Source organism: Apteryx rowi, unplaced genomic scaffold, assembly GCF_003343035.1.
Source record: "Apteryx rowi isolate R43461 unplaced genomic scaffold, aptRow1 scaffold_190, whole genome shotgun sequence".
Taxonomy (NCBI): domain Eukaryota; kingdom Metazoa; phylum Chordata; class Aves; order Apterygiformes; family Apterygidae; genus Apteryx; species Apteryx rowi.
In genome coordinates this window covers 1490547-1503169 of record NW_020448197.1, presented here as the reverse complement: position 1 = coordinate 1503169, position 12623 = coordinate 1490547, and the positions used below count along the sequence as shown (strand labels likewise).

General features: G+C 55.2%; 1 protein-coding gene across 1 annotated transcript in view; it reads right to left on the bottom strand.

Moving 5' to 3' along the window:
* Nucleotides 1-2293: 2293 nt before the first annotated feature.
* NT5C1A (5'-nucleotidase, cytosolic IA) overlaps nucleotides 2294-12623 on the bottom strand; it is a 12446-nt gene continuing 2116 nt past the window's right edge. Inside the window, exons 3-8 of the mRNA XM_026062436.1 lie at nucleotides 12538-12620; nucleotides 5252-5419; nucleotides 4269-4398; nucleotides 3815-3937; nucleotides 3167-3351; nucleotides 2294-2896 (exon numbers count right to left, since the gene is read on the bottom strand). Coding sequence (XP_025918221.1) covers nucleotides 2531-2896; nucleotides 3167-3351; nucleotides 3815-3937; nucleotides 4269-4398; nucleotides 5252-5419; nucleotides 12538-12620 — 1055 coding nt within the window. The 3' untranslated portion in view covers nucleotides 2294-2530. The remainder of the gene's footprint in view (nucleotides 2897-3166; nucleotides 3352-3814; nucleotides 3938-4268; nucleotides 4399-5251; nucleotides 5420-12537; nucleotides 12621-12623) is intronic.

The window sequence follows — 12623 nt, the reverse complement described above, 5'->3', positions numbered from 1 at the left end:
CTCGCTCGGGGACTGTCTCCCAAGCCCCGTACCTTCTGGTGAGCCTCCAGGCTGCCCTGGCAGCAGGAGGACCCTGAGCAGAGCTGTTAAAGCCGCTGCCTGTRCTGTGCAGCGAGAGGCTGAGCAGGGTCCCCAGGACCAGCTCTCTGCACCCACATCTCATCCTGGGGCCTGGGAAGGCAGCAGAGAAAGCTGCAGAGATCTGGGCTCCTGCCCCAAAACCACATCCAGCACCGTGACACACTCTCCCTGGAGCTAAAAGCACTTTGAGACAGGGCATCTCCTGCTGGATAGCACAGCCCTTCCCACACCCCTCATCCAAAACACCTGGGAAAAGACACAGGTTTACGCACAGATGTGCCACAGTAATATCATCTCAGAGAGGTGCTGGGTGCACCAGCTCACACACTCCCTGCATTCCCCCAGCCACACACATCCCCACGCATCCCAGCGACCGCATCCCATCCCACCAGCCTGGCTCAGCACACCATCACCTGTCAACATCCCTGCCATTCCCAAGCCTGCATGGCCAGGGTTTCCTAAGGACTTGCTGACAATGCTCTTCCTCTTGCAACATCACCTCCCAGGCTGGCGAGGAGGCCTTTGCACAGCCTGTCTGTGAGCCAAGCTTGGCAGGACTTCCAAGATGCGATCTTCAGGAAACACCTTGGAAGTGTTTACTTAGAGGCCAGGCCCTTATCCCACACAGATCTGCCAAAAGGGTCTCTGAGAGACAGCTTGAATCCCAATATCTGGGGTTTGCATTAACAAGAAAAGACCTTTTTATAGAACTGAATATTAATAGATGTGTCACTGCAATACTCATTTCTTTCAAGGCTTTTTTTTGTTTGGATTTTAGACCTTCCTCTAACATGTTTGTCACCCAAATGTGACAAGTAACAGTCTGTCAGAGTGAAACAGTTCAAGGGAAAAAAGTGCAATTTGCTTTTCATTGCTAGGGCAGGATTTAGTGCAATAAGAAAACAGTCTGCAGAGCCACTGAAGATATCATTAGCTTGCTTATATATTTGTCAAAAATGCCATAACTTAAGCTCTAGCCTCGCTCTCAGAAAAGGCTGAGCTATTTTAGCTGAACTCTCCCCGCAAAGTTGAGTGCGAGGCAGACACATACGCAGGGAAACTTCAGCCCATGCAGTCTGCATTTGGCAAAGTTGGAAGCAACTGAAAATACTATCTGATAATACCGGGCATCCTTCATGCCTGACTGTCACTTTACTGCCTAGAAAGAGAGCACAAGAAATAAGTAATTCAAGAAAAAAGTTTATCCTGAGAGCGTCCTTCAGGACAAGGCTTTGTGCAATAACGTCAGAGTGACTTTCACACTGATTTTGGAGCAGCTCTCCAATTGATTTCTCTTCCTGTTTTTAAATCAGGAATTTGGTTCTTTCTCACAGTGTCACTAGCAGAGGTGTCTATTTTCAGAAACACCAGAGGTTTTAAGAAGCTGAGGAGAAAAAGATTATCAACTCCTATGGACTCAGCTTATTAAAAAAAAAAAAATCCTTTAATTAACCCTCCCCAGGCTCAAATTCTCTGTAGATTTACCCAATGGGCTTCAAATGCTGTCCCTAATATATTAGGGCCTGCTTTTAACTTAATTCAAATCCTAGGCATGTGTCTGAGGACCCTGGAAGGCACATACAAGGGCTGGGCTTTGGATGCCTTACTGAGATATTTAAGTGCTAACTCTTGTAACTGTCAAACTCAACTTTAAAAATCTGGGCCAACAATAAATTGGCCTAAAGCAACAAGCAGGAAACTTTTTTTTTTTTTAATAAGTGCTTATTTCTATTTTTCCAAATTTTAGTGCATGAAGGGAAAGTTGTTGCGCTGACAAATCCTGGTGGAAGGACAAAGACCTGAAAGATTTTCTGGTTGGGGAGCAGGGGCTGGATCTTTCAGGGGGTTCCCACTGACGGAACAGTATTATGGTTTACATTTAATTAAAAGAGACAGTAGTTTGTTTCATAGCTGCAAGAAGGTTTTTGAGTGCATGCAACTTTCCAGTTCAACAGTTCAGCCTGAACATTTGTTTTTTTAAAATCAAGGACTTGGACTGGGAATTCCCCAGGCATTTTAAAAAATGCCAATAAGTTAAACCTGCCTGGCACAAGCAGTCCAAAAAAAAAAGGGGAGATCCATTCTCAAAGACTTTGCCTGAAGCAAGTGCAGAGCGTGTACGAATAGGGAAGCAGTTCGTGGGGCTGCCCGATGAGGGACAGCCTCCAGCCCCACAAGGAACGGGGCAGGGAACAGCACTGGGCCAGCAGTACAAGGTCACAACATCGCAGAGAATATACAGGCAAGAAGAAGCCTTTCATTAACCCCCTCCTCCGCTGCGCGCCGGACAAGGCTCCGGCTAGGGAATAACCTTGTGCTCGCCAGGGCAAACGCTCTCCGCCTTGCAGACCGCGACCTAACTCAGTGCGTGGTGCCCAGAGGCGAAGTCTTGCAGCGCGCCAGCCCACGCGGGCGCGCACGCCCAGGGCTGCCGGACCAGCCAGCTCCACTACTTGCTGTTCGGGGTTTGCTTCTCTCGTGCCATCCGCTTGTGCTTCTGGGCGATGCCGTAAGGGACGTGGGCAGCGATGGTGCCCATCTCCTTGGCTCCCTCCACGTGAAACATCTGGTCGTCAAAGAAGATGTGCGGCCGGATCTTCTTCAGCAGCGGCCCCTTGGGAGCCCCGGCCAGGAACAAAGCCTCATCCGTCTCCAGGCCCCAGCTGCGGAGAGTCTTTAGGGCCCGGGCTCCCGAGCTGGCAGCGCTCCTGGCGGTGACCAGGTAGGTGCGAATAGGACACTCCATCCTCAAGCCCTTGGAATAAAACTTCTTCTGCAGCTTCCCCAGGGCCTCCAGGAAACCCTTTAGGGGTCCCTACCAAAGCAAGAGGAAACCATCACCCCAGAAACCATCATGCCTTCCCCTCCACCCAGAGCAGAACGTGCTGTCTAACCCCCCTACTCCTCCCAGAAAAGACAGCGAGGGGCCAGCCAAAGCCATCCCCAGGGCCAAATCTTATAGGGCTGGGCTTGCCAACCTTCCACATGCCGACCCCCAGCTGGTTCCCAGAGGTGAGAGCATCTCCTGGGCTGTCTCTCTCAAAGGCTCTCTGGTTACCCCATACCAGGACCCCTCAAGCACTACCTGGGCCAGAGGCTTGTTCTCATGAGTCTTTTCATGCTCAAAGAACATGTCCAGGCCATGAGCCTTCACGATCTGCTCCGATTCATCTGAGAAGAGCACGGCGTCGCCGTCAAACGCCACCCGCAACTGGTTCTCCGACACCTCCAGGTCTTTACTGGGGCTGAAGATGGTGGCTGCAGCGATCCCTGCGGAGATAAAGTGCAAGGCAAGAGGTGGCAGTTATCCAAGGGGCCAGCCTCGTGGGTCATCTGTGGAGGAGCAGAGCTAAACATGATGGCTTGGAAGCAAATAGAGCAAGGAAATGCACACAACAAATAGTGCCTGCAGCTTGGCCCTGCAGGATGTAGAGGCCCCAAGACCTCTTACAGCAAAAAGAAGTTCCTAAATGACAGAACTCATCTTGCATACAAGAGTTTAGGGGGGAAAACAGCACCTTTGCCGTGGAGGAGCTGTGGAGCTTGAGGAAAGCCTTATTTCTATGCAAACTATAGGTTCTGTGGAGCATCAAGGATGCCCCATCCTTGATGAGATGTGGGGCAAGGCAGGTCCTGACTGTAGAACAACACAGAAGCTATTGCTCCTGGCACCACCCCCCTGCAGGCTCTGGGCTCCCCCCTCTGCCCCCCCAAAGCCATACCCTTAACTCACCCTCTTCAATGGCCCCACTCACTTTCTCAGCATCGGAGGAGAGGTAGAGGTTGGTGTGGTAGGCCTTGAGGTAACAGATGGGGCTGTTCCCTCCAGTCATGCAGAACCTCTCAATGAACAGATCTGAGGGCAGAGGGACACCGGAGTGAGCCTCACCACCCCCAAAAAGGGCCTGGACACTGCTTCCTTGTGGCCTCCCAAGAGCCAGCAGCAAGCAGGATGGGGGCCAGCTTTGGTACCAGCACAGACCCCCTGTTCATCAGCATCACCAGCAGCTGGGGCACCCTCGCCACCAGCCAGCTTCCACTCAAAGCCCAGGAAAATTCAGAGAAACTACCAGTGGATGGTTTGATAGAAGAGATGGAGAACATCTCCTTATTTCATTGCCAAGCAAGAACACCTTGCCTAAAAGCCAGTGGCTCCTGCTCAAAGGATTGGTTTGCTCTGAGCTTACCATAGTGGTTGATGCTGTTGATCAAGCGAACCCCGACTTGGGCATGGTTGTTGGTCATGAGGACGATGTCGAAGAGCTCCTCACTGTCAGGGTAGAGCTCGCGCAGCTGCGTGTTCACGGCTTCCAGCGCCTGCAGCACCCAAGGGCGAGGGAGGGTCACCGAGCCCCAGACGCCAGCCCCCACCCACGGCTTTCACTGAGCAAAACACTTGTATTCATCAAAACCAGGGATTTGGCCCAACCCCAGCTACACCCTGAGCCATGCTGACATCAGCAAACAGCTTTAGCTGGGAAAAAAAGAAACTGATTTTGGGGGAAAAAAACCTCCAGCCACTCTATTTTCAAAAACAACAAGTTTCAAGTTTTCATTAGAAGATAAGGCTAAATTAGCTTGAAGCTGCATATAAATGTTTTTCAAGCAACCCACAATGAAACAAGTCTCTCCCCACTGAGTCAATTTGTTTATTTATTGGGAATAGGCAAGAGAGCACTTCAGCAAGGGCCAGCAGATGAAACAGTGCCAAATCTGGTGGAGTTGGGGCAGAAATTGGAAAATGTTTGTAAAATTTGAAAYGTTTCATTTCAACATGTCGAAATTAGAAGCTGGCTGACTATGTAGCAAGACTGAATTCAGCCAATTTTTTTATTTTTATTCCTTTTTTTAAAAAAAGAGAGATTGAGCATTCCCTAAAGGGAAACTTTAAATATGATCCAGGAGATGATCTTTTTCGATTCTTGGGCAATTTGGAAAAGTCAGCATTTCCTCAGTACTGGAAGGGGCACACCACTTGCCAGAAGGTTTATCCGTGGTTACCTCGCTTCCAACATGCTACTCATTTCCCATCACTTCCCCACACTCCCCAAAGGTTTTGGGCGAGGGTTGCAATGCAGATACCAGCTACCGAGCATCCTCAACGCCTGCCCCAAATCCTCCCCGTGCCCCATGGTTGCCAGGCCTCCTGGCTCAGCAGGCAGGCGCTCACCTTGACGAAGGGGAAGGCAGCGCCGGGGAGGAAGGGCTCGTTCTCGTGGTCCAGCTGGTATTTCACATAGGCCTCCACCCCTTGCTCGTTGTAGATCTTCTGCTCCTCCTCCATGCGGAAGAGCGCCCGCGACGACACCGCGATGGTGATGGCGTTCTCGGGCTTCGGCTGCACAGCAGAGGGAGAAAGTAGGGGCATGGCTGTGGGCCAGGGCTCCTACCAGCGCAGCCCACCCCGTGGTGCTGGGCTCAGCATCCTTGCTCCTGTGGCCCATGTGGGCAGAGCTGCTCACGCTCCCTTTGCTCTTCAGCAGGGTCTGAGTCAGCTCCCTGCCTACGTCCATCCCCCAGCTGAGGGATGACTACGGGCATCTTGCGAAGAAATTGGTGCCTGCTGCCTCCCTGCAGCATCTGTTGGCCTTTAACACGACAGGCCATGCTTGGACGCAGCACGGGGTGGATGACACTGACTGTACATCCATAGCAATCACAGCACGGCCTTTGAAAGGTCACCGTATGAACGGGGCAGCTGCAACCCTGATTTTGCAGTGCTTTGACAGATGAAGCCCTGGATGCACCCCGAAGCACCATCCTGGCACATCTGGGATCCCCAATGCCGTTTTCCCGCTGCCTGCCCCATGCCCAGCCCTCCCACTACAAACAGGGGCTCCTGGGACACATCCAAACCCAAGGCACCACATCAGGAGAACCACTTGCCCCCATGCAGAGGGAATTAGTGCAGCTCTACCCCCCAAGCCAGGAGGAAAAAAAAAACAAAAAAACAAAAACAAAAAAACACGCTGAGGTTCAGCCAGCTCCGCACTTTCACAACGCGGTCCAGATGTGACAAACAGCCCATGCCAGCTTGGCTTACAAAACACTTGATATAGCCATTGTGGGCGGAAACATGACAAACAGGTGGTGCAAGCACTGATTTATGAGTCATTATTATTAATGTTTGAGGGCTTGATCCAAAAATCTACTGAAGTCAACAAGGGGCCTCTAGTGGGACTTGGCAGCAAGAACAGGGACACCAGAAAAGTCAGGCTCATCTTGACCCCCATGGTACTCTCTCTGTCCTTAGAGGGCAGAAGGGTGTTAATACCTATCACTCAGTGCGAGCACGAAAACAAATTCTTTACTGGTGACCAACAAGAAACCACTTGCACCCAGGACAGCAAATCCAAGAAGGGGACCATGGTGCAGGCAGCCCTGTCCTGAACTCCCCAAACTGAGTCTCCCAAACTGAGAGGAGTTGAAAGGGTTTGGGGGCTCGCACAGGGGATGATTTCCAGGCTAACCACAGGCACCTAAATGAGAGGAGACGGCTGGAGCAAAGCTGCTCCAGCTCCTCCCTGGGCTGCAGAGCTGGGGGGGGACCAGCAAGGCTGAGGTGTCCACAGTGAGCCCTTCTCCCCTTTGCTGCCCACAGGGTGAGCCATAACCTGAACCACTGCAGCCCTCAGGGGCTTGGCAGAGGATGCACCCCTGCAGGGAGCCCAGGAAAAATCCAGGCCATCAGCATTTCGGAAACACTTCGCCCTCCGCTCCTCCATGATTTCCAGGATCCGCACGTACCGCATTGCCCCGGTGAGTAATCCTCCAGCAGTGCTGTTTGCTCAGAGGTGGGAGGAAGTCTTCGCCAGCCTGCTCTGCACGCCCAGGCCCTCCAAAGTTCAAGCTTCCGCCTCGCCTAGGGCTGGGCTTTACAAAAACAACAGCCTGGCAAGGACGAGTTACCCCATCTGCCTTGAGGAGCTTGTCTCCCCGCAGGGCTGGGCTTGCTCTGCCCTGATCCCGGCTCTGCTGATCCTGCCCAGCACAGGAACGCACCCAGGAATGAGTCAGCGGCAGCCCCCGTGCCGTTCCCAGCACCGCGGCGCCCAGGGCCAGACCCACAGCGTGGTCAGTTGGCCCCAGATGCCTCCAAGGCTGCATCAGCACCCAAATCCACGGCAAGCAGATTAAGCAGTGGGGGATTGGACTAGATACAGATTAGCTCACGGTGAGAACATCGCTGTGGCCAGAGGGATCCCTCTCCCACTGTGTTTGCAGAGAAATAAGATCCCATTTCCAACTGGCTCTTTCGRAAAAGGTGAATAACCTGCAGGATGCACACGTTCATTTAGATGCATGCATGAAACCAAACAGCAACAGCAGCAGGGATGACAGCGTTGCTCCAGTAAGTGAATCACAGCCAGGTCCCCATCTTAAGTCTAGTTACCTGGCAAGTTTTAGCTATTAACTTGTCATAGGCCAAGTCTTTGCTCTAGCTCATTAATTAATAACTCTGGCGTCATGGACCATTTATTAACTGAAAATATTAACAACTGTTAAAGGTCTTGGCACATCCGGCTGTTAGCCTTTAGCAAGGAATCCAGCTCCTTTGCACGGCTCCCAACTCACTGCAGATCTAAGTTATTTATCTGGGTAAGYAGGAGAGCTGGCGGCGTGCTGCTGGGCATCCATTCCCACCTCCCGGTCCCCCATGGACCGCAGGGAAGCACGTCCTCCACAACCAGCCACGCAAGAAGYTCCTGAGCAGGGGAACTAGGTCAGCATCACGCACAGCGCAGAGGCATGTGCAGGGGGACGAGAGGTGCAGGCAGGGCCATGAACCTCCTTACTGGATGCCCAGCCTGAATTTGCATCTCTATCTGCCTGCAGCACACACCCTGCGCTGCTGCCAGGTGCCAAGAGTACAGGCACCTTGCGCAATGGTAACAGGCTGATCATGGTCCCTTCCCTGCCATTTAAAGGCACAAGCCTCCAGGAGGTTAATTTAAGAGGTAATAAACACAGCAATAAAAATAACCGTAAGCTTGGGGCCCAACCATGCCCCTGCGTGGGCTGCTGGAGCCCCAAGCACCCTGCAGCTGGGAAGYCTGGCCTCTGGGAATGAGACTTACTGGATCCTGTTCACTCCTGCCAAGGGAGATTTGCACCATAGGAGCATTTTCTGCAGGAAAGTCTCACCAGGGCGTTAATTCAGCTCACAGCTCCAGCTGGGCTGGAACAGCCCTTCTGTTCTCTGGGAAATGCTGACATTTAAGAAATAAGGCAATTCTGCCCTGGAAGGAGGGAGCCTCATTTTGACATCTCTTTGAAGTGGAGGTTTCATTTGGAAGCGTTCCTCTTCTAAGGCTGTTTGGATGCTTCTTCATCCCCACTATTACTGCAGATGATCATTACTGCATTGAAAAATTGGCTTTAAAAGTCACGGCACTTTGGGAACCGTAGCACSTCAGTTCCTCCATCAAAGGGCTGCAAACAACCCAACAAATCCCACTTTGCCTGTGAAACATCCCAGCTTTGGGGAAGAGAGCCCTGCGTTTTTAACAGAAAGCATGCGTGGAGAGAGGGGGGGGTCTTACTCACAGCCCTCCCGGGGATCGGGCAGCGTCGCTATCTCTGTTGCACAGACGAAGAGCTGAACCATTACAAATGTACAATATTCATCCATGGCAACACGGCAGTCGTGGGCTCAAGTCAGGAAAGAGCTCAGCACTGCTGCTGCCCTGCTCCCACTTCTGCAGTAAGACCACCAGGCAACAAATGATATGAATATTTATCTGCCRACACCTAGTCCTGCAAGCTGCCGTGGGGCTGCCCAGGATCCCATGCCAAAGCAGCCTCCTGCTCTGGCTTCCTCCGCTCCGACACCTGGACCTGAAAAACAAACACTGCTTCATCCTCAGAGCCCCAGCCAAGGCTGAGCAAGGTCAKTTAAGGTCAGTTAAAGCTCGTCATCGAGCGTAACCCCCAGGAAGCGGCCGCGGGGCTCTGCTCAGCCGAATCCAACTGAATGCAGCGCTTGGGGGGGTTGTAGTCAGCTCTTCTCCCCTCCCTTCCCTTGGGAGGGCCAGGTCCAGTCCCATCCTGGCCCTCAAGCAAGGGGTTAAGGGTACATTTAATGAAAGTGTTAGAAGGACARCATGGGGTGGAGGAAAGGTCCCCTCCTAGTCCCTGTGCCTCGGAGGCCCGCTAGGTGCTGGCTGCAGCTCCCTGAAGGATCCCTGGAGCTGCGCTTAACRTGGCAGAAAACCACATTCCCACCAAAATTGCTTTCAGCAGCACCACAAGCACAGATGAGATGGAGATGCCCACACAACTAGAGCCTGGGACTGCCAGGCTGAATGTCTTCTGTCCTCCAAAGAGGATCACCAGCCCTTGGTCCAGCCTCCAGAAGGTCCATCACATCCAAATCCCATTTTCAAAAGCACCAGTGACCTTTCTAGCAGAGTGTGCCTCCAAAAAGTGCAAGGCCCATCCCAGACCCAAACACCCCAGTTTTGGGGCAAAGGCAGATTCCAGCAGTGACTGGAAATGGCATGTTGTCCTCTGCAGATCCAACAGCTGGCAGACTTTTAAAAACAGCCCCATAATCAGAGGTAATTCCTAMGCAGCCCCCCAAGGATTAGAGGCAGACATTTGGACATCCTGCATGTGCCGGAGACACGGACAAGGGGCATGAGATGCCCACGATGCCCAGAGACATCTCCTCTGAGTGGGCACCAGGCTGAGGAGGAGACCCCGCTTGGGAGCACTTGTCCAAGGAAGACACCAGCAGCATACGTGGGCAGTGGTGTGTTGAGATGGCATCCAGAATATCTGGATCACCTTTTGGGGAGCTCCCGGTCAGCAGCAGCTCCCATTRCCATCTCTGGAGGCCTTTGCTGGCTGGCTCCGAGCTGGAGGACCACAATGGGTACCCCATCTGCACCCCCCAATGCAACAGACACTTCTGCATTGCCTGGGGCTGAATCCGTCAGATCGACCTTGATCCTAAGAACTTGGACAAACTCTTGCAGCTCTGAGGACTTCCCTGGGTGTCACAGAAGCCAAAGTCCTTGTGGCCAATTTTAAAATACCGATGGGAAAATTGGATGCAGAAAGAGGAGAGGCAGGGCTTGGTGCAGGGTCAAGCACGGTCCCCATCACATCTGAAGCATTCCCAAATCACTGCAACCAACACCTACAGCAAAACCCAGTAAATGAGGAACCCCAGCAAGCCGGGGAGGCCTCCGTGGGCCCAGGGCACCGGCAGGGCTGGGGACAAGTAGGGCACCTAGAGCAGCACAACCAGTGGAAGGCAGCTCCCATCAGCCCGGCCTCTGCTCCCGAGCGGCGCCACTGGAAAGGCTGGGGGACATTTTCCGCATTGCTGAAGAGTGACAAGCCTCATCGCTGACCTCCCCCAGCTGGCAGGAGTGAGATCCAGGGCAGGTGTGAGACCTGGGGCGTGGAAAGAGCGGAGACCCCTGCAAAGCGGGGAGCGCGGGCAGGCGGGCGCTCCTCGGGACACCGCGTTAGCCGATTCCCCAACCGGCACCCGGGCGGCTCCCCCAGCCTCCCTGCACCTCACRGCCCAGCTCCAGCCAGGGGCAGCTCCCAGCCCGTGCCCTGCTCCTACAGACACCTGCTCCGACCAGCAGGGACACACGGCCAAGGGGACAGACAGACCTGACACCCAGAGGGGCGCAGACGCACAGTACGAAGACAGACGACGGCGAACTCCGTTTCCCCCATGCACTACGGAGCCCCAGGAGGCCGCGAGCCCCCTGCTCAGGATCAGATTAAATTTCAAGGCAATGGCTGGGATGTTTACGAGTTCTCAAACACCTTATTTATAATACAGGAAAGCGCCGCGCAGCCATCCATCACGAGGAGTGACAGCTGCCTGCCAGGGCAGCCCGGCTGTGGGTGAGGGCAGCCGAGCCGCACGGCACAGGCACCTGCCGACCTGCCCCAGCGGAGGGCATGGGGCTGGCTGGGATCTGCCGGGACCGGCCCCAGCCCCAGATGGGGACACAGCCGAGCTGCAGGGACCGAGGGCCCGCCTGGACCTCAGCTCTGCCAGACTAGTGCACAAGCGCAGGCAAGCCACACCACTGTCCCGTGCCTCAGTTTCCCCATTGGTAAAAGAGAGATGATCAGCCTAGTCTCCGAGCATGCTGGCGAGGAAGAGGAGCAGCTCAGATACTGTTGCAGGGGGTTGGAAGCACAGCGTGAAAGATGAGCTGCATCCCGCCAGCGCACAGGGCTGCCCCCTCTCCCCTCCAGGAAGGGCGAAGGCAGGCAGCACGGCAAGCTCACACTAAAGGCAGGACTGGGGTCTCCAGGCAAGTCCCCCAGGCAGGGAAAAGCATCCGGGATGCTCAGAGCTGGGATCTGCAGAACTGCGGTCTCAAATGTCTCTCCTTGCCGGAGAGGTCACGCACGCACGGTCTCCCCATGGAAAGGCGCCCAGCGCCTTGAGACTCCCGACCTTGCTCCGGGCAGCAGCTCTGTGGTGCCCTGCGCTGCAGGGGGGGCCCACGGGCCGGGCAGCATGCAGGCCGCGGGGACAGGCGGCCCCAGGAGCTGTCACCACCAGGTTGCCCATGCAGCGCTGCCGCAGCTATTCTGAGATACAGCAGTACTTGCAGACGCTCCCATTTTTAAAGCCAGCAGGGCTCAGCCCTGGTTAGATAACGCAGGCTTTTGCTCTAATCGCCGAGCCGCGAGGAGCTCAGCTGGGGTGGCTGTGCCCCCCGCGACACCACGCTGCACCAGGGGCAGGGATTTGGCCTCCAGACTGTCCCCCCGCTCTGCCTTGCCCGTCCTCCCGGCCCATGCAGGGGTCCTGGCCAGCCCTGGCCCCTGGCACAGCCTCCTGCCTTGGCACAGGGGACAGGTGGCTCATGGGGCACCGAGCCACCCTGCTAGGACATCTGAGCCTGGTAACACCCCAGAGAGCCAGAGGGAGCCCCCCTCCAGCTCCCCAGGGACCTGCAGGCACCCAGGGAGACCCAGGAAGACCAGGGGGACCCAGGGGGGAACATGGAAGAGAAGGGGCACCTGGAGAGACCCAGGGACCCGGAAGGGCACAGGGGGACTGAGGGGAGACGCAGAGACACCCGGCAAGATTCAGGGACACCCAGGGGACCTGAAGGAGGTGGGGCACCCAGGGGGAACCCCAATGGACCTTGAGGAGAAGGGGCACCTGTAGGGAGGGAAATACAAGGGGGAGCAGACCCCGGGGGACCTGGAGAGACCCAGGGAGACCCAGCAAGATCCTGGGACACCCAGAGGACCTGGAGGAGATGGGGCACTCGGGGGGGGACCCCAATGGACCTGGGGGAGAGGGGGCACCTGGGGGGACCTGGAGGGGACTCAGGGGAGCCAGAGAAGACGGGGCACCTGGGGAGACCCGGGGACACCCGGAGGGGCCGCTTCCCACCCGGGCCGGGGCTGCCCCGCCGGGGGAGGGAGCGCAGCCCGGCTCGGCACCCCGGGGGCTCTCACCGATTTGGGCTTCTTCTTGGGGGCGAGGTTGTCGTAGAAAGCCTTGGCCTCCTCCCAGGGCCGCTCCGCCGCCCCGGCAGCGGTGG